The 24,138-nt window shown below is 34.6% G+C and overlaps 1 protein-coding gene across 31 annotated transcripts in view; it reads left to right on the forward strand.

Annotated features, from left to right (window-relative positions):
* The window catches only part of HDAC9 (histone deacetylase 9), a 1,020,499-nt gene that overhangs the window by 879,121 nt on the left and 117,240 nt on the right, over window positions 1-24,138 (forward strand). For all 31 annotated transcript variants that reach the window (XM_049093664.1, XM_049093655.1, XM_049093656.1 and 28 more), the window contains one exon: window positions 11,640-11,758. In XM_049093664.1, the coding sequence (XP_048949621.1) occupies window positions 11,640-11,758 (119 nt within the window). The remainder of the gene's footprint in view (window positions 1-11,639; window positions 11,759-24,138) is intronic.

Raw genomic sequence — 24,138 nt, forward strand, 5'->3', positions numbered from 1 at the left:
TTCTGTCTTTCTTATTTTGGGGAGTAAATTCAAGGTATAAGATCAGTCCTGAAAGAGCATTTTGAAAGCCTGTTTGAAATTTAAAAAGCCATTTTTGTGAATTCAGGAATGATACATATAACAAATGTGGTATTTGCTTCAGATAAAAACTTGTTGTTTCTGTATATTTTGAGATACATGGATAATTAGATATAATTCTCTTGTAAGTGGGTAAGATGTCTTTATTAACAAAATAATTGCATTTAAATGAAAACCTATTCATTCTATATAGATTTCTACTATTTTGTTCTAAAATAAGTGTAATTTTTTAAAATTTTGGCAAAAACAGGCATTTAAAAAATGTTTTGATTGGGTGAATGGTTTGTGTCTCATTCTTTTATAGTTTCTGCCTTTATTTTAAATGGAGTATATCATCCAATACCCTTCCATGAAAATGTTTGTGAGAGATGCTATTTTACTTAAAAAAAATGTATATATATATATATATATAAAAGATTTTATATATTTATTTGAGAGAGATAGAGAATGCGTAATTGAGGAGGAGGGGGAGAGAGAGAGGGAGAAACAGACTCCTCACTGAGCAGGGAGCCTGATGCAGGGCTTCATCTCCAGACCCTGAGATCATGACCTGAGCCTAAGGCATATACTTAACTGACTGAACCACCCAGGTGCCCCAAGATTTTATTTTTTTTAAGTAATCTCTATACTCAATGTGGGTCTCAAACTCACAACTCTGAGATCAGAAGTCGCATACTACACTGACTGAGCCAGCCGGACACCCCCTGCCATCTTTTTTTCTTTTTTAAGATTTTGAAATACTATTTGTTTAAGAGTTTGAATGTCTAAAACTTTATTATTCTACTCTCAATTCTGATTGGCAGTTTGTATGGATCGGAGATTCTAAATTTGAAAAAGTTTCCCAGGTAGTGACATAATCAACATGGTGACGCAAGTTGTTCCTGACTTTGCTCCCCCTCATAAGAACAACTAACAAGTATTCAAGGAAAAGACACACTAAGATATTCTAAAACATGGGGGTAAGGCTGAAGTAAACCCTCTGCACCACAGAGACCAGAACCAATTGCATTAGAAGGGTAAGAGATGTGCCAACACATTGACCACATTGCTCTTAACCCAGACTGGCACATCACCACACAGAAATCTCCCTCAAGCCTCTGTTTGGGAAAACAGAGGGAAAAGAGAACCCAGAACCCAGAGGGGACAACAAGGCTATATCAGCACTTGTGATTGCTTTGCAGGAGCCCCTACTCTGATTTCACAGCACAAAGTTTCAGAGAAATCCGTGGGGCTCAACCACTGACAACCTGACTGTGGTGAAGGGACAGTCTTGCAACAACCAACACCCGGATTTGGCAGCCCATGTTCAAACCTGCAGTACCTAAGTAGTAATCCCAACCAGTGGCTTTGCTCATCTGAAGAACCAAGTCAGGAGTGCACTCTGACCAGAGAACATGGTAGAGTGCAGATCTACCTGATTTAGGTCCTCAAATAAGTTTGGCTAGAGCCCGGTTTGCCCAGGCCCAGGAAATGAGTTGAATTGCAGTTGCATCTACTGTGGAAAGTGTCTTCTGGTCCCGTTTCACCAGAAAGGCTGGAGACAATTCCTGGGAGCTGTGGCCCAAAGGCATTCAAACCTGAGATGAGGGCAGGCAAAGCTTATTGCCCCCAAAGCAAAGCCAGTAACAGAAATGGAGCTTTCCCCTACCATGCATAGACAGGAAGATTAATTAATTCATAGCCAAGGCTGAAGGTAGCTCCCAGACCTTCCCAAAAGACAGAGCCTATTTGGGAAATTGAAAGTAGTCTGGAGCTACCCTGGCCCTTCCCACTGCCACCCAGGCAAGATGCTGAGACAGCTCCACTTATTTTATATAGTGTCTTTCTATCCTATCTGACTGGAAGGGCTGAAGACAACTCCTAGAGGCTGTGTAACACAGTGGCACTTAAGCCATGAGATGGGTGGACAGAGATGATAGTCCACATAGCTAATCTAATGGTCATGTGTGATCAGGGATTTGGGGGTTCCTATCTGGCTTATATTAAGAAAACAAAGAGCTTTATATTTGGCTTTCAAGCTGCTCCTTCTAGGCCCTGGTGGGGAACATAATTTTAGCTCCACTCATTACTAAATGCATTCTTCAGCCTGTTTGACTAGGGAGCCTAACCAGAGTACGTGGGAATTTAAATAGCCCATTCAGCAGCTCTGTGTATAGTAGCACTTGAATATGTGGTACTTGAACATATCCTATGGCTTCCTCATCTGCCCAGCAAAAGTGGTAGACTCAGTTGACCAGAGAAAACTCTGGCTTGATTCTGTAACTGAACACAGGCCCATCTGCCTGATGTGCAGCAGAGTCAATCACTGATACATCAGATATACAGCAAAGAAATTATTTGTTTTAGAGACAGCCAAATGAGGAGATGGGGGTGGTGGGGCAAGCTCCAAATCCATCTCTCCGAAGGGGGAGAGAGCACATATATGGATTGCACATATATGGATTTTTAAAAAAGATTTATTTATTTGAGAGAGAACACATGAATTGGGGGAGCACAGAGGGAGAAGCAGATTCCTTGATGAGTGGAGAGCCTGACATGGGGCTCAATGCCAGGACCCAGGATCATGAGCTGACCTGAAGGCAGACACTTAACTGACTGAGCCACCCAGGTGCCCCAATACATATATTGACTTAAAAAGGCAAGGAAACATAATTATTCATAAGAAAAGATGGAGCATTCACACTGAGCAAACAAATATGTAACATGCATCCCATGTTCACTTTGGAGTGACTCAACATCAGAATGAGATAAAAGTCAGCTTTTTGACATCAGGAGATTATCTTAGGACAAGGAGAAGGAGCTATGGGTATGCTCTGAGAGCTAATATAAACTGGAAGGGGTTTGGGGCTCATTATCTTGGGTAAGGAATGCAGGGCCTTGCTTGTTCATAGGCTGGAAACTTATCCATTGACCTTGAGTTCAGGCTTTTTATTGAGACAGCTAGTGGATTTTTAGTAGGATCTAAAAAGCACAATAGCGGGATCCCTGGGTGGTGCAGCAGTTTAGTGCCTGCCTTTGGCCCAGGGCGCAATCCTGGAGATCTGGGATCGAATCCCACGTGGGGCTTCCGGTGCATGGAGCCTGCTTCTCCCTCTGCCTGTGTCTCTGCCTCTCTCTCTCTCTCTCTCTCTCTCACTGTGTGCCTATCATAAATAAATTTAAAAAAATTAATTTTATCCAATAGCTAACTAGGGGGAAATAGTTCTCTGAAAGCCAAGCCCTACATTTTCTGCCAGTTTCAACCTCGTTAATCCTATGGGGCACAATTGCAATTCAGATCCCCAAACAAGCTATACAGGTCCTTTTTCTCATCATGCATCCTTGCCAGGGCAAGGAAACTAATTCAGAACTTCTTCTCTTACTGAATATAGAACTCAGTCCTAACCATTCTAGTAAGAGAACCTAGGCAACTGTGGAGATTATCTTATAGCCTTACTTGGGTATGGAATCAAGCAGTAGTCTTACTAGCTATCCCCAGCCAGTAGCAACCCCCACATCCCCATCCTTAGATCTCAAACAGACCATAATAACAGACCCCACCTGCCCAAGGATATTACCAGTGGACACATCCACAGACCCAAACTGAGCTTACTGGTGAAGAACTTTCTCTGCCAAAACAAACCTATAAAGTCTCAGAGAGGAGGATGATTAATCACATGTGCAGATACCAGCATAAGGGATCAAGGCTCACAAAGAATCAAGTAAATATGATACTACCAAAGGAAACTTACAATGTTCCAATAATTGTCTCTATAAAGAAATGAAGATCTAAGAAGTGCCAGACAGAGAATTCAGAATAATCCTTTTACAGAAGATTGGTGAACTACAAGAAAACACAGACAACTTCAAGAAATTAGGGAAACTGCATGAACAATATGAGAAGGTCAACAAGGAAATAACCATCAAAAACCAAAAAATCCTAGAATTGAAAAATATAATAACTTAACTGAAAAATTTAATAGAGAGTTTCAAAAGTAAACTCCACATTGCAAAAGGAAGAATAAGTGACCTGAAGGATAGGATTTTGGAAATTATCCAGAGGTGCAAAAAAATAAAAATAAAAATAAAATAAAATAAAAATATAAATAAAAATGAAGAAAGCCAATAAGAATCATGGGGCACAATGAAAAAAAAAATGTTCAAATTATGGGAATTCTGGAAGGAGAGGAGATAGTGAAGGGGACAGAGAATATATTTAAAACAATAATGGCTGAAAATGTTCCAAACCCAGGAGAAAGAAGCAAAGTATTTATAATTGTTTTATCCTCTTGATGTACTGACAGCTTTATCATTATATTTTGACCTTCTTTGTCCCTTTTACCATTTTCAGTTTAACGTCTATTTTGTCTGATATAACTACTCCTGCTTTTTTATGGTTAACATTTACTTAAAATATTTTTTCCCATTATTCAACTCTCAATCTATGTATGTCTTTAAGGCTAAAGTGAGTCTCTTTTAGGCAGATTGAATCCTTTTCTTCTTTTTTTCATTCAGCTATTCTATGTATTTTAATTAGACAATTTAATCCATTATGTTTAAAGTAATTATTTTTTAAAATAAAAAATAATTGAAGTACAGTTGACATAGAAAATTAAAATAGTTTCAAGTGTACAATATACTTATTCAACAATTATATACACTAGGAAATGTTCAACACAGTAAGTATATATTATGACATTATTGACTATATACCCTATGCTTTAGTTTTCATCACCATGACTTTTTTATTTTAAAACTAGAAGGCTGTACCTCTTAAATCTCCTTCATACATTTCACCTATGTTTAAAGTAATTATTGATAAGGACATACTATTGTCATTTTGTTACAGTTTTCTAGTTGTTCTGTAGCCGTTCTTCCTTGTTTCTTATCCTACTATCTTTTTCTGTGTTTTAATGTCTTTTGGCATCACTATGCTTTGACTTCTTTATTGTGTTCTTTTGTGAAATTACTATGGGATTTTCCCTTGTGCTTACTATGAGATTTACATAAAATAAATATCTTAAACCTCTAATATCCTACTTTAATAACAATTTAACTTCGATAGAATTTGTAAAATTAACACTTTTACTTCTCTTCGCACTAAATTTTAGGTTATTGCTGTTATAATTTACATGTTTTGATATATTGTGTGTCCATCATTAGGTTACCTAAATATATAAAGTAAAAACTGACAGAGCTAAAAGGAGAAATAAATGGTAATTCAATAATAGTGGAAGACTTTAATATCCCCCTCTTAACAATAGATAGATCATACAGACAGAGAATCAATAAGGAAAGAGCAGACTTGAACAAGGTATAGACCAAATGGATGTAACAGATGCATACAGAACATTTTATCCAACAACAGCAGAATACACATTCTTCTCAAGTGCACATGGAACATTTTCCAGGACTGACCATACATTAGACAACATATAAGTCAGAAAATTCAAGATTAAAATCATACAAAGTATCTTTGACTACAGTGGCATGAAACTATAAATTAATAACAAGAAGAAACTTGGAGAATTCATGAGCACATGGAAATTAAATAATACTTTCCTGAAAAAATAAGTGGATTGAAGAAGAAATTAATGGGGAAATAAAAAGTTTTCTTCATACAAATGAAATTGGAAGTACTACCTGCCAGGCTTTGCAGGATGCTGCACAAGCAATTATAAGGTAAATTTATAGCAATAAACATCTATATTTAGAAGCAAGAAAGATACAAAATAAACAACCTAACCTTAAGAAACAAACAAACAAAAAAGAACAAACTAAGCCAAAAATTAGCAGAATGAAAGAAATAATAAAGGTTGGAGAAGAAATAAATGAAACAGAGGACAAAAAAAATAGAAATGATTAACCAAAGTAAGACTGCTTCTTTGAAAAGATAAACAAAATTGACAAACATATAGCTAGACCAAGGAAAAAAGAGAAAAGACCCAAATCAACAAAATTATAAGTGCGAAAGGAGATATTAAAACTGACATCACAGGGTTACCTGGGTGGCTCAGTTAGTTAAGCATCCTACTCTTTGTTTCCACTCAGGTCACGATCTCATGGTTGTGAGATTGAGCCCTATGTCAGGCTCAGTGCTCAGTGAGAAGCCTACTTCTCTCCTTCTCCCTCTCCCTCTACCCCTATCCTGCTTATGCATGCTGTCTCTTCTCTCTTCTTCTCTCTCAACCTCTCTCTCTCTCATTCTGAAATCAATAAATAAATATTAAAAAAAACCTGACATTACAGAAATTCAAAGGATGGTCAGAGGCTGCTGTGAAGAGCTATGTGCCAATAAACTGAACAGCCAAAACATAAGGAAAAAAATTTTGGAAGCATGCAACTTAACCAAGACTGTTCAGGAAGAAAGAGAAAATCTGAATAGATTGGTTACTAGTAAAGAGATGAAATCAGTAATCAGAATTTCTCAATGAAGAGAACCCCATTACCAGATAGCTTCACTGGTGAATTTTAAAAAACAAAGAAGAATTAACACAAATCTGTCTTGAACTCTTCCAAAAAAATATTTTTACAAGGCTAAGCATTATCCAGAAAAAAAACAGAAAAGGAACACTTGAAAAAATACTACAGGTCAATATCTCTGATTAATATTGATACAAAAATGTTCAATAAAATACTAGCAAACTGAATTTACAACACATGAAAAAGGATCATTCACTACGATCAAGTGGGATTTATACCTAGAATACAGGGATGGTTCAACATACATAAATCGATCAATGTGATACATCACATTAATAGAATGAAATAAAGGAACCATATGATCATCTAAATAACTACAGAAAAAGCATTTATCAAAATTCATCATTCATTCATGATAAAACTGAATAAATCAGGCAAAGAAGGAATATATCTCAATATAATGAAGTCCACATATGACAAGCCCACAACTTCATTATATGCACTGTTGAGATGTTGAAAGCTTTTCTAAGCTAAGTCCTAAGATCAGGAACAAGACAAGAGTGCCTACTTCCATCACTCTTATTCAAGATAGTACAAGAAGTTCTAACTGGAGACATCAGGCAAAAAAGAAATAAAGTATCAAAATTGAAAAGGAAGAAGGAAAATTCTATTTGCATATGACATGCTTTTATATATAGAAAATCTGAAAGACTTAACCAAAAACCATTAGATCTAATCAGTTAATACAGTAAAGTTGCAGGATACAAAATTAACATACAAAAATCAGTAGCATGTTCTATACACTGACAATGAATTTTATAAAAAATAAATAAATAAATCCCATTTATAGTAGTATCAAAAATAATAAGATATCATGTATAGATTCAATGAAATCCCTATCAAGTTTCCAATGGCATTTTTTATAGATAGAAAAAAACACTTCTAAAGTACATATAGAGCCACAAAAGACCCCAAATAGTCAAAGAAATCCTGAGAAAGAACAAAGTAGGAAACATCACACTTCCTGATTTCAAGCTATACTATAAAGCTATCTTCAATATAGTATGGTACTGAAAAAAAAAAACAGAAAAATAGGGCAATGAACAGAATGCAGAACCCAGAAATAAACCCAAGCATATACAGTCAACTAATATTTGAGAAGAGAGCCAAGAATACTGAGTGAAGGGACCCCTGAGTGGCTCAGCAGTTGAGCATCTACCTTTGATCCCAGAGTCCCCAGACCGAGTCTCATGTCAGGCTTCCTGCATGGTGCCTCTACCTATGTCCCTCTCTGTGTGCCTCTCATGAGTGACAATAAATAAATGGTGCTGTGATAATTAGATATTCACATATAAAAGAATGAAATTGAACCCATGTCTTATGCTGGTCACAAAAATTAACTTGAACTGAATTAAAGACTCAAATGTAAATTCTAAAACCCTGAAACCCTCTGAGAAAAACATAGGAATAAAGCTTCTTAACATGAGCCCTCATAAGGTTTACTTAGAGATGATACCTAAAGTGCAATCAACAAAATAAAAAGTAAATAAGTATGACTACATCATGAATAAAAAGATTTTGCACAGCAAAAGAAACCATCAACAAAATGAAAAAACAACCTATGGAATGGGAAAAATATATTTTCAAATCATATAACTGATAAGAGGTTAATATCCAAAATATATAAAGAACTCATACAACTCAATGGAAAAAACACAACTCGATTTTTAAAAATGATCCCAAAGGACCTGAATAGACATTTTCTAGAGAAGAGATACATAAGACCAACAGGTACATGAAATGATGCTCAATATCACTAATCATTAGGGAAATGCAGATTAATACCACATTGAGATATCACCTGAGGTCTGTTAGCTGGCCATCATAAAAAGGATAAGAGATGACAAATGTTGGCATTGGTGTGGAGAAAATGGAAACCTTGAGTACTTTTGGTGGAATTGTATATTGGTGCAGCCACAATGGAAAACAATATGGTGAATCCTCAAAAAATTAGAGAACTATCCTATGATCTACGATTTCTACTTCTGAGAATATATCCTAAGGAAATGAAAACAGTAACTGGAAAAGAATCTGCACCCTCGTATTCATAGAAGCATTATTTATTGTAGCCAAGACATAGAAACTACCCAGCATCCATTGTGGATGAATGGATAAAGAAACTGTGGTATGTAAACACAATGGAATATTATTTGGCCATAAAAAGAGGAAATCCTACCATCTACAACAACATGGATGGACCTTGAAGATGACTATAAGTCAAATAGCGAAAGACAAATACTGTATGATCTCACTTATATGTGGAATATTAAAAAACAACTAAAAAAAAGAAAACCTCAGAAAAAGAGATCAAACTTGGGGTTATCTGAGGCAGATTGTGAGGGTGAGAGTAATTGGAGGAAGGTGGTCAAAGATAGAAGCTAATAGAAGATAAATAAGTGTTAGGAATAGATTGTATAACAGGATGACTGTAGTTAATACTGCTGTATGATATGTTAGAAATTATTATGAAAGTTAATCCTAAGAATTTTTATCATGAAGAGAATTATTTTTTCTATTTTATCTAGATGAAAAGGCTGTTGGCTGAACCTATCGTGGTAATCACTTCACAATACTTATCAGTTAAACCATTATGCTAGACACTTTAAAATAATACAATGCTCTATGTCAATTATTTCTCAATGAGATTGTGAAAAAAGGGAAAAAAATTCCCTTAGACTTTTCTTCATATGTTGACTTCCTTTATGGGTTCTTTAATTGTCTCATCTAATATTGTCAACTTTGCATGTCTCTGTTTTGTGTTGATGAGAGAACTTTTCAGCTTCATCTTTTAAACATTCTGTGGTATATTTTGTTTACTGTTTTTCTTCTTTTAATAGCACCCACTTTTCCTTTTGTAGATGTACTATTTTATGTCTCTGAGGATAATCCTAATTTTGGTAATTGTAATGGCTTCCCTGAATTTTCTCTGGTTTTCTGAGTTCCCTTTCTTTTGTTTGTTTGTATGTTAGTTATCTTTTATGCTAGAAATTTTCATCAAATAGTCCCTATTTAAGGAAAGCACACTGAAAAGATAAGCGGGAGCTCTGTATGTTGAGTGGGGCTTTTGGAGTGGTGCATTCACTGTGGAAAGACTGAGGAAAAAACCTGACTATTGATCTGTGTGACTCACAAGTGTCAGTCTCTCTAGGTATTTCCTCCTTGGTTGGTTTGTTTCTCCAGGAAAGAGAAAAGTCGACTTGCTTTTTGTAGCTTCCTCCTGCAAACACAGTTATGTTTAAGTTTTCCCCTGTGTAGATTGTCTCCATATTTGTCATATTTTCAAACTGGCAATCCTTGTCTCCTTTACTGTCTTTGTCCTTCAAAAATATATACATACATGTTTAATACCCATATGTAGAGAGAAGCCCTTATGGAGAAGATGGTGAGCTGTGCTTTGAAGGATGTTTACCCTTCAATCAATTTTACAAGTGTAGATTGATGATGGAGAAAAGAAGAGTAGGGGGAGAAACTATCCAAAGAGAGGGAAGGGAGATGGAAAATTGGTTACTATGATGCATGTGATTAGATGACAACTTTGTTCAATCAGCTACCTCCATAATTTCCTAAGAGTTTTATTTGCTAAGGGAATAGATAGGATTGATCATACTAAATAGATGAAGCACCTTGATGAAGCAGTCTTGATTCTTTGAGACAATTTATTCCAGTATCTAATATCCCAAATATACACACATGGTATTTCACTCATATGAAAAGTAGTGAATTGGTAATATGTAGCACTTCTATGAAAATTATGATATAAGTGTTGGTATTATTGGGACGGAAAAGGATTGAAGATATCTCTTCTGATAATGTAGATGTATTAGATATTCTTAATTTTATTGAAGAATAAAATAATGAAACTACATAGTAAACAAAATTAGGTTACACATAGTTTCACTGGTGAGCTAATTCAGACGTGAGTGGCTTTTCAATTGTTAGAAAGACTACCATGGAAGGCACTTACATGTATGTTTATGAGTTTGAAGTATTGAACTTTTATAATAGTAGTGGAGTTATGAAAAACATTTCATTCATTTATGAATTTCAAATAAGTATTTTTTATTTTATAACTTCAATAACTTCTTATTTAAATTTTTAAGTGTAGAACTAATATGTCATCAGTTTTAAAATATGAGAAATTTGTAAACATAAAAAAATGAAAAGAACTCAATTTTGTCACTAAGGATAGCAACTTTAATGTTTAGATCAGTTATTTCTCTTAAATGCACAACAGAAACCTTACCACTTTTTAAATTTGCTACTGAGTACGGTTTCCCCATCTTAGTAAAGTCTTTGGAAGTTTGAGTTTTGATAATGGCACATTGGTCTTGAAACTTACATTAATTTTTAAATTTTATTTTATAAAGCCCAGTAGCATCTATTAGTCATTTTCTTTCAAATTTAGCACTGAAGAAAAGTTAAGGTGGCCTGAGAAGGCTGAAGAGGTATGTGCTGAAGTGTCTGAGTGGGGCCAGCAGGGGTTGCTGTCATGGATGAGGCTGCCACATTCCTGGTGTCTCTGACCTTGGACTTGCTTAACATTATAGTCTGGATTCTATTAAAGGAATTTTGTGTTTTTCCTTTGCAAGAGCTACCCCCTACCATGACAAATATTTAAAAATGTTTTTTTTTAAGTTGGAAAAGCAACTTTTTCTCAAAAGAAATTTATAGTTCAAATTTACACCAAATTCTCACTAACTGGAGCAAGCCGGGTTTTCAGTAAAGCTTCAACTTTTCTCTGTAAAACATTAGTCACTCCCTTGGAAGAAGCACTTTTTTATAGGCAGGGGGATAAAACAGCCGCAGATGTGCATGTAATATGATGGGCTTTAGAAATGTACCTGCAAAGCTTTTTTTTTTTTTTTTTTTAATTTAGAGGGAAAAAAGATGAAAGAAAAAAGACTGAATTGGGATGCTAAAATAACAGTGATTCACTATTAAGGAAATGATAAGTTTTTGATCCATTCAAGTAGTGTTTTCTTTTCCCCTTTTCTTTATTCTTGGGAAGTTCTTGAGGGTGTGCCAAGTCATTTTCATTGCACAATTTTTAAAGGTATTCACCATTCCCTTGTGTAACTGGTTGCCTTTTTACTGTGCAGGACTGTAGTGACGCCTGTGGCCAAAGAGTTTGATCCAGACATGGTCCTAGTTTCCGCTGGATTTGATGCATTAGAAGGCCATGCTCCTCCTCTGGGGGGGTACAAAGTGACAGCAAAATGTGAGTATATCGTTTAGGAATTTATGAAATGCTAAGACATAACATCTTTTAGGTCTTTAGAATAGATAGCACATGTGTCTAGTAAACTTAGGTAAGATTTTTAAAAATAATTCAGATCATGTTTATTGCTTTGTCAGATTCATTTCTCTGTAGATGTTTGCCCTTAAGAAAAAAAAAAAGTTAAATTGTTTCCTTTGGTAGACTTGATGGGGCATTTCAGAACCTTTATATTTATGTTTTTCAGGAGTCCTGTTTTGCTATTTAAAAGCAGAAGTGATAGAACTTCTATTTAAAATACATTAAATGACTTCAGAGGTCATGAGTCTAGAAAAACTTCTTGGCTTTTTGAAAAGAGAATGGAAGTCACTGTTTTTCTTCCATTGTACATGTGGTAAAAATAGCTGTTTCTTAATAATGCTATGGTCTTCTAGGTTTGAATACAAAAGTGTAGTTCCTCTTTCTCAGAGGCTCTGTACCTGCCTACAGACAATGCTCAGGTTCTCTACTGGTCTTCTGCTGTGTTGCAAAGATTAACTTTTTGGCTGTACTCCTTAGTAACTAGACACCAAATGAACAAATGAATTTTGTGTTATACCGCATTTGAATAATGTGACTAGAAAGAGGCTTTCTTTAAGAATAATTCCCAAGCTGAGTGTGAATATAAGGCATATGTATAGTCCATGCATACAAATTGTGCTGGCACTCTGTATATATATATATATATATATATATATATATATATATATATATATACATATAATATATATTAATATTAATATATATATTAAAAAGAAGAAGGAAAAAAGCAGAATTGCACAAAGAAGACAAAGATCCACTATTGTATATTTTAGTGGGGGTTGAAAACAAATCAAAACACCCCAAATAGTTTTAAGTGAGAGAGATGAGTTTAGAGCAAGTGTGTTTTATTAATTTGAAAAGAACTAAAGAACCAGCATCATGCCAACCTTTGTTTTTAGTTGGCTTCTCTTGTGAGAGAGTTTTCTGCACTCTAATTGTTCCAGTAACATTGTTAGGTAGAAACTATTTTTAACATCTATTATTTACCCAGGGTTTTTGGTGCCTTGTTGTCTATTGAAAACACATTGAAAGAGGCAACTCCACAAACACAAACAACACATAGTAATTCACAAGTTTGGTAAAATGAAGTAGAGAGGTGTTTGGTTTTATCAGATATCTTTATGATCCCTTTTCATTCTTCACGGAATTCAACTCAAATGGAAGTAAATCTTTCCACTGCAGATAAACCTCATTAGCATCAAGACTGGTGAGGAGTTTAGTCTTAAAAAAAAAAAAAAAAAAGACCTTGTACTCCAAGTTGAGATAAACCTAAACAATAGAAAACACTGGAACAAAGACAGAAATCTAGAAAAGGTATTTCTTGCCATTAAATATAAGAATCTCCCTTGGGAAGGAGAAATGTCTGCATTTGGGTCTTTCTTCCTGCCAAGGGAGCAAGTTGTAATGAGTCCATTTCTCAGAACTAGCTGGAAGGAACTATTCTTTTTGTTTGCTTGTTTATTCATTTTTTGCCAGTGGAGTTCAAATATCAAATATCATCTTGGAAGGCAGACTAGAAAGTAGTAGTAGCATGGTTTCTTTTAGTCATAGACCTAAAAAACATTATTTCTACTCTTTTTAGCTTCAATACAATGCACCAAGACTTTATTATGTTGTCTTTCTTTATCCATTTTGGGGGCAGCTCTTCATTGCTTCTTATGCCGGAATAAGTTTGTCTATAACCTCTCCAACCCCTCACTCCTTCTTATCTGTTTTCCCTTCTTGTGTCTTTTCTACTCAACAACATGTTTCCTTACAAGGTGACTTGTTTTTATGTCTGTCCATTTTCCTAAGAAAAATAGACATAAATTTTAATATATTTAATAATTTGCCCTCTTTTGAGTACTCACAGTTTTAATAGGAAAAGATATATGATGAAGAAAGGAAATCTTAGAACTCAAGAGATTATAGTAGAGACTACCCAAAACAATTCATATATTGCACAGATGAGAAAACTAATTTATTTTACCATCTGAAATAATTGGGGTTAAGATAAAATGGCTTAGTCTGAATTTGTATTTAGATAAAATGGTATGAGGTTTCACTGGATTTTTTTCCACTAAAGAGAAAAACGTTTCATAAAATGCTTGAGAATAGAGTATTTGGATGCAGTATACTGCAGAGGCCATTTTGGTGCCCTAGACCCTTAACTCCCCAAGCACAGTCTATGATAGACACTGACTAGTCCCATTATACTTAAATGAAAAACCAAAGAGCATCATATCTGGGCAACTGTCTGTATACATCATCTCATGCAGGCCCGAATTTGCCAGCTATATTTTCTAGAGATGCTGCCATAACTGGGTAGAGGTTAGGAACACCTGTATATACACCTGTTAGGACAGCTGTATAGTTACTCCCCAAATAGTTCACCTCTGGTCTCTTTGCTCTTTTTCTAATCACCTGGCAGATGCATTTATGTTGCTTTGGTCTGAAAGTTCTCAACAGGAGACTAATATTGGGCTTTAATTGTCCTATGCCAGAAGTCATCCTCCATTTGAGAGGAGTCCCGAAAAGAGGCTAGAAATGGGCTAAAACGTATAGTAAAAAGTAGGTGGAAATTACAGAAACAAATTCATAACCTAATGTTTTCCCATTCCACCTAAAGTCACCCCTGCTCCAAGTAGAATTTCCAAGGATTTTAGAGTGATTTTGAAGATACTATTGTGTCAGAGATGCCAAAATTTTACTGTCTTAGCACATTGAATAAATCTTTTAAAATAATTTTGTTTAATAGCCCTGAAACTAAAAGATAAATTAAGTCAAAACAAGCTAGTGTATTCATTTTCATTTTTATTAGATATCAAATTAGTTATATGATTTTTTAAAGAATTGATTGATGCTGTGACAAAAATTTCAGTGCATACATAGAGGTGATTTTAATTAAAGTTGATTCTTGGCTAGTACTATTTTTCTTTGCTTTCTTCTCTTTTTATTTCTTTATGTATTGAATATTGTCTATAATAAAAATGTTCATATTTGTGCTGCAGTTTTAAATAAATTATCTGGATTCGTTATTTAAAATCTATCCTGCTTTTCAATTAAACACCAAGATTAAGGCCCACACTGAAAGGAATAAGTACCTTTGTGTTCTACCCTAAACACTACATCAAACTTTACCATGAATTTATCATTATATCTTTTTAAAATACTCTCATTCAGATCTAAATATCTTCAGGTTATAGTGTAAGAAGGTTGGCATGACAATTAAGTGTCACGTTCCAACAATAATATTAAACAGAATTGCTTAACCATATTGCAGTACCACTTGCAATGTTGTCAATTGCAGTGTTGTCAACATTTAAAGGAAAAGTTTCTTCAGTTCAAATTAAGTTACAACAAAATATATGTTTTCTTCCTTTTTTTTTAACACATTTATATGTTCTCGACTCTCATTGGCTTCATATAGTGAACTATGTGCAAGTTTCTTTTATTGTGTGAATAATAATTTTCCTTTCTTTGGAATAATTCAAAAGTCATTGTAAGATGATAGCCATGTCTGATAAAAACTTACGTTCCTTTTTCAAACATAGATTGTTTTCGTAGTCCTTGAGATAGGAACTGCTTCCCTCGGCAAATAAATAAATGTTATTTTGACAAATAAAGAACAACTATTTGTTGGGGAAAAAAATCAAATAACATATCTTAGTCTTGAATTACCATCTTCTTTTTGATAAAATGTCTTATCCTTTTTAGTGATGCTCTTATTCCTATATCCCACTGTGAATGTCTGCCTGACAGTGAGAGAACACTGCTATGAGGCAAATACCTGTATAAATGAATTTGTACTTAACTTTGAGTTTTTCCTGAGGAACTACAAAATTTCCTTGATTAGACAGTCCTCCAAAAATAAGTCTCTTAGAAGTTGAGTGTTAAACCAGTCAACAAATAAGTGCCAACAAATAAACTTGTTAAAAACATGAGGATATGTTGGTCTACTTCATCAATTTATGATGGATGTATGTACCTCATCCCCCTTGGTATACAGAGTATATGGCACAAAATGTCCTCTGTCTGCACATTTTGTATGTTCACAGAGTTGAAGGCAGACTGAGCCAGAATTAATTATATTTTGGTGAAGCTGAATGTTGATTCTAAACACTCAATGAAGATCTGGGCATTTAGATGCTATCTTTGAACACAAAATATACAATGCAAATGTAACTTTTCTTGTTCTCTCACTGCTGATTCTTAGTATGTCCATGGTTACCTTCTTTCTCTAATTTTCTCCTCTAGAAAGAACTTGACCACATTTACTTTTATTTATTACCTGAGTATATACTTTTTAAAAGTAAGTGTATTTCAGCTAATATGATAGTTCCTTTTGGAAGTTGTATCTTTTATTTATTCATCTGTAATTATGGAGTCAGTGCTTTGTCTTCTTCATGATAGAATTTCAGGCCATAACAAACAGGCATGGAGAAAAGGAGTGTCTGGAAGACATTTACCAAATGCCATTTCATGAAGGATCAATCTTAAACTTGAACTGCTTCAGTTCTTTTAGATTAGAGTGGAAACTGGGAGAATATTGTGCACAATTGATTACCCAAAGTACCTCCCATCCAGCTGCCATCAGACTAACCTCTATTATACATTTCTGTGCTATGTCCTCAGAAGCTGACCTACTTCCTGGCACATTTTCTTCCTTTCTTTTTAAGATTTTATTTATTTATTCATGAGACAGAGACAGAGACAGAGAGAGAGAGAGAGAGAGAGAGAGAGGCAGAGACACATGCAGAGGGAGAAGCAGGCTCCATGCAGGGAGCCCGACGTGGGACTCGATCCGGGTCCCTGGGATCATGCCTTGGGCAGAAGGCGGTGCTAAATCACTGAGCCACCTGGGCTGCTCCTTGGCACATTTTCTAAAGAAATTTTTTTAAATGAATAAAACTAAATGAACCCATTGTCTTTTAAACTAGCCAGAATCTTTCTTCCAGTATATTTGATGCTACTTAAATTGGATTTCATGATTTTTTTGTAAGGCTTAGATAGACAATGTATTCATATGTCAAATAATATTTTAATTAACACAAACCTGTATTTCTGACAATGGTAACTTGTGCAACATTTTCCTTTAATAGAAATAGTATTGAAAAGAATATAATATTAAGGGTGAAGTCATGGGTTTCCTTGTAGCAATGGGCCTTGGACAAAAGCACTGAGTTCCTGCTGTTAATACCTATTAGAATCTAGATGGTAAAACAACTCCTTTCATTTCTGTTCAGAAAAGCAGGACAGTAGGAGAGTGACTCTTTTAAATAATAAACTTGTAATAAAGCTGAGAAACTTAATAAGAGTACAGAATAGCTCATTTTGATGTCAGAAGACCTGTGTTCAAGTCTCAACTTTGTCTCTCACTAATTTTGCAATAAAATTAGTTTCCTAATAAGAAAAAAAATGTGAGAGAGTAGAGAAATAAAAGTCATACCTGCAACATAAGGAATAAATGATTAGGCATTGTGAGTTAATAGTTTTAAATTTTATTGTTGCTATCATTTCAACAATTCTAAACATTCAGTGAAGATCTGGGCATTTTGATGATGTCTTTGAACACAAAAATATACAACACGAATGTAACTTGTTGGAAAATGTTTGAGACTCTTATTTAAACAAAATGGAAGGAGGATAGTCAGAAGTCCTAGGAAGTTGTGCAAAATTCTAGGTAAATAGTAGTGGATGTACCATTCAATTAAAAGTCAGGGTAGTAAGAGAAGTGCCTACATCTTATTTTCATATCCACTCCTTTATTGAAATAAATCTGGGGATAATTGGAATAAATGGCAATGCTTTTAAAATAAAATACATTCTTTTGTGATGAGGATAACTCAGGCTCTACCTGCCTAAAGCTGTGCAGTTTTTTTGGTATATTGAGGTGTACTTGTATTGTTACACTATTAATACACTGATCCAGACAAGTTATCCCGTGATTCATTTTTAGCAATTGACCTATCTGAAATACACTTGAAAATCAGAAAATAAACATTGCTTCTGAAATTCAAAAATAGATGCAGAAAGCCCATTTATAAATTTATAGACCCACCTTCTCCTTACTGAGATCCTGCGTAGTTGTTTACATATATAATTAGTGTACTTGATTATCTATCTAATTTTACAACCTGCAGCAGAATTAAGGAGCTGTTTGGTAGCAGCGGTAGATGAAAGGATGGTAGGCATATTTCTTTTTTTTTTTTTTTTTTTGGTAGGCATATTTCTATCTCTGAAGTTCTTAAATTTGGGTCCACAGACCTCCCAGGAGTCCACGGATAGAATTCATCGGGCTTATGAGCTTGGATTAAAAAAAAAATTACAGTATTATTTTTTAGTAAAACAATTACTTGCCCCTTTACTTGCTCCCTGTTAGCTGTATGAATTTAAAAACTATTTCTTTTCATTTTAAATGTAAGCAACAAGCCATAACAATATGAGTAAAGTTGGCAACTTTATCACCAATAGAAATGATAGCTATTTTCATATCACTTTATTGTTGTGTAGATAGTTCCAATGATTAATTACTCTCATCATTGCTTTCAAGTGATACTGTATGTCTGATCTGCTGTTTAATTAGTTATTTGATGCCTTAATATAGAATTACATATATTATACCATGACTTTCTCTCATATTTTGGTAGTTATTTTCAAAATAGTAGTTTCCTTTGTTACTCTGTATTTTATTTTATTTATTTAAAAATATTCAAGAAGGGATCCATAGGCTCTAATATACACCCACATGCACACACATACACACATATAATCTGTACTTGAGGCAAAGTATAGTTTGTTTGTTTGTTATTTCTAATTTGCTTCTCACATTATTCCTGGTGTAAACTATAAACATAGTTCATCTCTGAAGCAAACCCTGAAAAAATGTTGTGTGTTCTGCTTTTCCAAAGATTTCTTATATGTAAAACAAACTTCATATATGTCTCAAGATCTCCATATTTTATACCTGGAAGTCAAACAGACATTATAAATAATTACTAAGCTTCACATCAATAATTTGTATATTAATATGCCTTCCTTTTAGAGAGAATAAACTAATGGCATTATGAGAATTCAGAAATTTTGTTTAAAATTATACACTTATTTTCAAATTTTTAAAAATGGGTGATTTAAAAGTTGAAGAGTAATAAAAAGAATTATATAACAAATTCATTAGTTCTACCATTTAGAATTGGCAACAGTTAAATATTTTTATCATATTTGTTCCAACTCTTTTGTTTGTAAAAGAAATAAAACTTGCAGAAGAATGTGAGCTCCACGTTAATTACTGCCCCTAAGTCCTATTCCCCTTTTCTCCTAACCACTGTTATAGTTTGTGTTCTTTCTAGTACACACACACACACACACACACACACACACTACAACAATATTTTAGTGAGTATGGTTTTAAATTTACCATATATAGCAATGGTAATGATAAAGCATTATCATTCTGTCCATATAGTTTATGGAACTTGCTTTTTTTTTTTTGCCTTTAAAGTTGTTTTGACATACACCTATGAATATTTCTATATCCTTTTAATTTCTGTGTATTAAGCCATCATATATTTTTGTCTATTCTCCCATTACTGGATCTTCAAGATGTTTCTATGTTTTCACTGTTATAAACAATGTTGAAGTGAATGTCTTTTCATAAATCTCTTTTATCTGACACTGACTTTTTAGTCAGGTTGGACTTTTGTTTCTTTTTCAGTATGTAGCACTTGGAGGCACCTGGCGGGCTCAGTCAGTAGAACATGTGATTCTTGATCTCAAGGTCATAAGTTTGAGCCCTATCTTGGACATAGAGATTACTTAAAGAGTTTATAGCACTTATAAACATGGAGGGAGATAGCTAAAGAAGGAAAAAATTCTTTCTACCTTCCATAACTATTTCTCAAACCATTGTCTATATCCCTTATCTTTCACAAACATATACACCCAAACAACTGATCTTGCTTTTCTCTTTATCTTTTCATACTTTGTATATCATACCCTTTCCTTTCCAGTTAAAATTTGCAGAGATATTGTTGTGTGTTAATACTCTTCAAAGCTAATCTGAACTTTAAGGGAAAAATGGACTAGAAGTCATGCAATAATAAATAAAATATTATTCTCAGATGTTTTCAAGTAATACTTTGGAAATGAAACTTAAGTTGAAAAGATGATTTTCTACTCAAAGCTAACCCAGTTGGCTATCCTATTAGTGACTGTGGAGGGCACTATGGCCCTGAAGTTGAAAGCACAATCTGATCATCCAGTAGATGAATCATAATCCTGGGCTGGGCCCTTAAAATAACCACAGGAATGTCACTCAATCTCTTGTAGATTGTTGTCTTGCCTGGAAAGGGGCCTTAATTTTGTCTTAGCAGTATTATTGTTAATAGATGAGAGAGTAATACCTGCTGGCAATCTTTGAATTTTTATTCTGTGGTAGGCACTATGCTCACTAATTTGCTGCATTATCTCATTTTGTTTTTATAATTAAATAGGATCATATATATATATATATGTATATATATATATACACACACACATATATAACATCCTTTTTTTGTATTTTTGTATTATTGTATTCTTTGTTCTTCTTATTACCCTGAAATCACTAAAGACGGTTTAGCAGTCATTTATCTTTCTAAATTTTTTAAAAAGTGACAGAAAAATTAAGTGGCTCACTCAAAGGCACAGAACTGAAAAATAACAAAACCACAACTTGATCTCCTGTCTTTTAACTTCTATCTTAACATACCTTCCACTTTACTCAACGAGTTATTAAAAATATCCCCTAAAATGGGGCACCTGGGTAGGTGGCTCAGTGGTTGAGCATCTGCCTTTGGCTCAGATGGCTCAGCAGGCCCATAGACAGCCTGCTTCCCTCTGCCTATGTCTCTGCCTCTCTCTCTCTCCGTCTCTCATAAATAAATAAATAAAATCTTTTAAAAAAAGAAATCTCCAAAAATGAGTAGGGTTTTTAATTGCCTTAGAAGTATATTCTGAATTGAGAAAATAAAAGGAAATTTTCCCACCAAGGAATTTTTTATTTGTATAAAATTTTCCAAGTCAAAAACATAAGCAGAGCTTTTCAAATATATGGGAGCTTACCAGCTTGTAGATAATATTTGCTATTTTTCATGGAACATTATGCATAAGAATCAGTCAAGGACTTAGTCTTTGGCTCAAAATTCCCACATACCACTCTCTTTGTTGTACTCATAAGCAAGCACATGGTGCAAAGAGGGGGAAGTGGATTTACAGGAGATTTATATTCATAAATGTCTTATGCAACACATTTCCTTATAACAGTCCACATAAAGAAGCAACATAGCTAATTAAGAGGGGGAAATGTCAGCATATTAAAAAGAATAACAAATCAGTTTTGGGAATGATTTTATTTTGAAATGACAGCCAAAAGATTTATTCAATGAGTGCTTCATGTCTTACTATTATCCTGCCTTCATTTTCTCACTCAATTGCCTGTTTCCTTACACCACATGACAACTCAGATACCAAATTGTAGAAGAATATTTTCCATCTGTAGTGCTTACTGATGTCATGAAACAATCCTTAGGCTAAGATGACTACTACTTAACTTTGAAGAACAAAATTACTGTAACTGTACCATAACTGGGTCCAGATCAGCATTGCTTTTGAAAAGAAAATACATAAGCAGAGTTTGCCCTGAAAGAGGATGCCAGTCACAACTGTACAGGAAAATGTGGACTGTATTTCATTGATACTAAGATGTAGTTTTTCATATTTTAACATGTCTGAATTGAGAGCCTCTTACTTATTTGATGGCATTTCATTATTGGATTGGCAGTTTTTTTTTTTTTATAGTGGTATGTAAAAAATGGTCGCAATTATTTTGTGCTACATATGATAACATCTTATATTAATCAAAATATAGGATTTCGCTCTTTGAAATGGTTTTAAAAATACCAGTCAAAGGCCATACTAAAATGATAGCTTAGATATCCATTTTATATTCCCTCTAGGCTTCCAGTGATTGAATAGAATTGTGAGAAAATAAAAAATTAAAATAACAATACAAAACAACAAAAAAATATCAGGGAGAAATTTTTAAAATTTTTTAAAAGATTTTACTTATTTATTTGAGAAAGAGAAAGACAGAGAGCAAGCGAGCACAGAAGAGGGGCAGAGGGAGTAGGAAAGGCAGAGAATCTCAAGCAGACTCCACACTGAGCCCAGCCCAACATAAGACTTGCTTTCTTGACCCTGAAACCATGGCCTGGGCCTAAACCAAGAGTCAGACGCTAACTGACTGAGCCACCCAGGTGCCCCATCAGGGACAAATTATAAATAGTAGATTCTTTTCATGTGAGTTTGTTTTTAGCTTACACAAGAATTGCCTTTGCTTGGCCTGAAATCTCCATCTGACCTTTTATTTTGATGATCACTCTAACTAAAATGATTTGTTTGCAATTCATTTTTACAAGTCAGTATAAAATAGAATATGTTAATCAAAAAATTTGTTAAGTAATGTCACCAGTACAGTAAGCATATGGGCTACAGCTACATGACTGAGAGTTGTCTATTAGCATGTGTGTGTGATGAAGTTATTAAATAAATTTTAAAGAATTAAAGTGTACTTTTCAGTTATTGGAAGTTTTTCTCACAGTACTCAAATGAGGGGGAGAGCCATGATGGTGGTGTACAGTGTAGTATTAGCAGGCGTCAGTATCACCTGGTGGCCTTGTTAGGCTTGCTGGGCCCTATTTCCAGAATATTTGATTCATTAGGTCTGGAATAGGGCCTAAAATTTGCATTTCCAAGTTCCCAAGTGATGCTGATACTTTTGGTCCAGGAATCAAATTTTGAGGACTCCTGGACTAGTTATAGAAAGAAGAAAACAGAGGACTTTTAGTTAGTTCATCTATAGTTTGAGTCTAATTTGCTACCAACTCACTTTTCTGTGTCTTAATGCTCTTGTCTCTCAAACAGAAATAATGCAAATTATATTCTTTTGACTAACTGTAGGGCTATTATAACAAATGAAATAATGGAAATAATTGAAAAAGTGCTTTCCAATTTTGACACTGTAAACATATTGAGATACCATTGGTATTATATCCATCAAATTGGGAGATACTGTTGTTTTCAGACACAGGAGTCAGAGCTAGATTCAGAATTCACAGGTCAAAATACATTGATCGTTCATGGCAGATTACCCCTATGCTTACTATTCTTTTCCTGGAACTATAATACATACAGCCTGAAAAAGGATAGGTAGAGCTAGTGATAAAAAGACAAAAGGCCAGAGGGACCAACTAGCTCAAGGTAGTGTGTTGCGGATTTAATTTCTTTGGCCAACCCTTAATTCTCACAGCGTAGGATATTTTGGTGAGTTTATATGAGCTGGGTTCCATAGCACATACTTTTATGTACTATATAAATTCCAGTCATCTCATTTAGAATTGCTTATCTCAAATTGAAAAAGAGTTGCCAGCTATATTCATTTATTTGCAGTTTTCTGAATCTACTATAAACAGTTTTCTCAGGTGTTATTACTAGTCAAAGATTTCTCCCCATAGCACTATCTTTATGTACAATATTTCCTTCCTGTTTTAGGGTAATCATCTAAATAAGAGTCCCTACATAAGAATACCTAAAATTACCTTATTGTCCAAGTAGCTAGCAGAGGGAATCATTTTTAAAATGCAGCTAATTTCAGTAACTGACAGGCACATGAGATGCCCAAAGAAAACAGAGGAGTGTCAGGCTACTTGGGATGGTTCCAGGAAGGTCCTCTACTTTAAGAGCTGCATTTTATTAAGGATTGTGATGGTTATTGGAACTTTTCCTGTTGTTTTACTCAGTAGTCTCAGGGGGGCTATTTGGCACTAGGGTGCAAAATGAGATCAGCAATTAGGAAAAGACACCACTGCAGGCATTTTAAGAGTAAATCATTGAGTACCAGACTTAATAACTAGTAAGTGCCAGGCCAAACTAATAGCCCAAAGTTTTTGGAGAGTCCAGCTTCTTCTTCTTTCCCATGTGTTTGCTGCTGTGGCTGTTTGCATGACTGCCTTCAGAGGTGGTGCTTGAGTATTTGGCAAGAGGAAGGTCAGTCGCAGTCCATTCTTGATTCCAATAAAGTAGATCATCCACAAATTTTGAAGTTTTATCACTTAGAAGTAAAAACCCTTACACTGGCCACATTTATTCATCTAAGGCAGCCCTAAGGTCACCTTCCACATAGCACAGGGACGTTGGTATTAGGATAGCCTGGCACGTCTCTATGTGAATGGATTTGTTCCCTCTGGTGGCAAGGAGAACACTTTCACCAGATTTGTTTGATGACT

Source organism: Canis lupus, chromosome 14, assembly GCF_003254725.2.
Source record: "Canis lupus dingo isolate Sandy chromosome 14, ASM325472v2, whole genome shotgun sequence".
NCBI classification, from domain to species: Eukaryota; Metazoa; Chordata; class Mammalia; order Carnivora; family Canidae; genus Canis; species Canis lupus.